Source organism: Aegilops tauschii, chromosome 7 (genome assembly GCF_002575655.3).
Source record: "Aegilops tauschii subsp. strangulata cultivar AL8/78 chromosome 7, Aet v6.0, whole genome shotgun sequence".
Lineage (NCBI taxonomy): Eukaryota > Viridiplantae > Streptophyta > Magnoliopsida > Poales > Poaceae > Aegilops > Aegilops tauschii.
This window is the reverse complement of record NC_053041.3, coordinates 529,402,797-529,404,172: the sequence shown is the minus strand read 5'-3', so window position 1 is coordinate 529,404,172 and position 1,376 is coordinate 529,402,797. Positions and strand designations below refer to the sequence as shown.

The window sequence follows — 1,376 nt, the reverse complement described above, 5'->3', positions numbered from 1 at the left end:
ATGGTCTAGCCGAACGCGTCCTTCGCACTCTGAACGACTGCATTCGCGCGCTCCTGTTCCACGCTAATGTGCTGCCTCGTTTCTGGCCGGATGCACTCGCTACTGCTTCACTCCTCCTTAACCTTCGCCCTTGTCGCCCACGGTGGAACTATGCACCTTACCATCTTCTCTTCGGTACGCCCCCATCTTATGATGACTTGCGTATTTTCGGGTGCCTTTGCTATCCTAGCACTGTGGACTCCGCTCCTCACAAACTCGCACCTCGTTCTGTCGCTTGCATCTTCATCGGCTACCCTTCGAACTCCAAGGGATATCGGTGCTACGATCCCGTATCCCACCGTGTGTTCACTTCCCGGCATGTTTACTTTGATGAGCATGTGTTTCCGTTTCAGCAGGTACCTCCGGCTGTTCCTCCCGCCACCGGTGACGTGGGCTCCTCAACGCCCCTCCCAGGGTGCTCGCGCGCCTCTCTTGGCCCGCCCCTGGCTTTGAGGCACGCCCCCCGCATGCGGCACCTCCTACAGCCGCGGCATTGGCCCCGCGGCCCCCGGCGCCCGTGCCCCCCTCGGCGCCCCTGGCGCCCGGGGCCCCCTCGGCGCCCCCGGTGCCCCTGGCGCCTGCTCCCTCGGCGCCCCCAGCCCCCGCGCCTCCGGCACCTGTGGCCGGTCCGGTCACCTGCGCCCGTACGGGCGTTTTTCGCCCGAGCTCGCGCTACGCTGCAGATGACTACGTCCATGCGGCGTCCACCTCTGTGCCATCGCCATTGCCATCCTCTGTCCAAGCCACTCTTCGTGACCCGCTCTGGATGGCTGCGATGCAAGAAGAGTTTGACGCCCTGTTGCGCAACCGGACGTGGCAGCTTGTTCCCCGTCCCCGGCACGCCAACGTGATTTCCGGGAAGTGGGTATTCAAACATAAGCTCCGTCCTGATGGTACTCTTGATCGCTATAAAGCGCGGTGGGTCGTTCGGGGCTTCAGACAGCATGCTGGCATCGACTTCAACGACACCTTCGCTCCGGTTGTCAAGCCCGGCACGATTCGCACGGTTCTTCACCTTGCAGTCTCCCGTGCTTGGCCGGTGCACCAGATGGACGTCTCCAACGCCTTCCTCCATGGTCACCTCGAGGAGTAGGTCTTCTGCCAGCAGCCCACCGGGTTTGTTGACCCGGCGCTTCCCGACCACGTGTGCCTGCTCTCGCGGTCCTTGTACGGACTCAAGCAGGCTCCGCGCGCTTGGTACCAGCGCATCGCGGCGTTTCTCCACCAGCTTGGGTTTCGCTCTACCCGCTCGGACGCCTTGCTCTTCGTCTATCATTAGGGCTCACGGCCAACTTGCTGCTCTATGTCGATGACATCATCCTGATGGCATGTACGGC

The 1,376-nt window shown here is 62.6% G+C and overlaps 1 protein-coding gene across 1 annotated transcript; it reads left to right on the top strand.

Annotated features, from left to right (window-relative positions):
* The first annotated feature begins 805 nt into the window (after positions 1-805).
* LOC141027344 (uncharacterized mitochondrial protein AtMg00820-like) lies at positions 806-1,132 on the top strand. The gene has a single exon (XM_073504344.1). It carries the CDS (start codon positions 806-808, stop codon positions 1,130-1,132), a length of 327 nt encoding a protein of 108 aa, XP_073360445.1.
* The last annotated feature ends 244 nt before the right edge of the window (positions 1,133-1,376 follow it).

Excerpts from the sequence above, each read along its gene's own strand:
- LOC141027344 (XM_073504344.1), top strand. The coding sequence starts at position 806 with ATGGCTGCGATGCAAGAAGAGTTTGACGCCCTGTTGCGCAACCGGACG.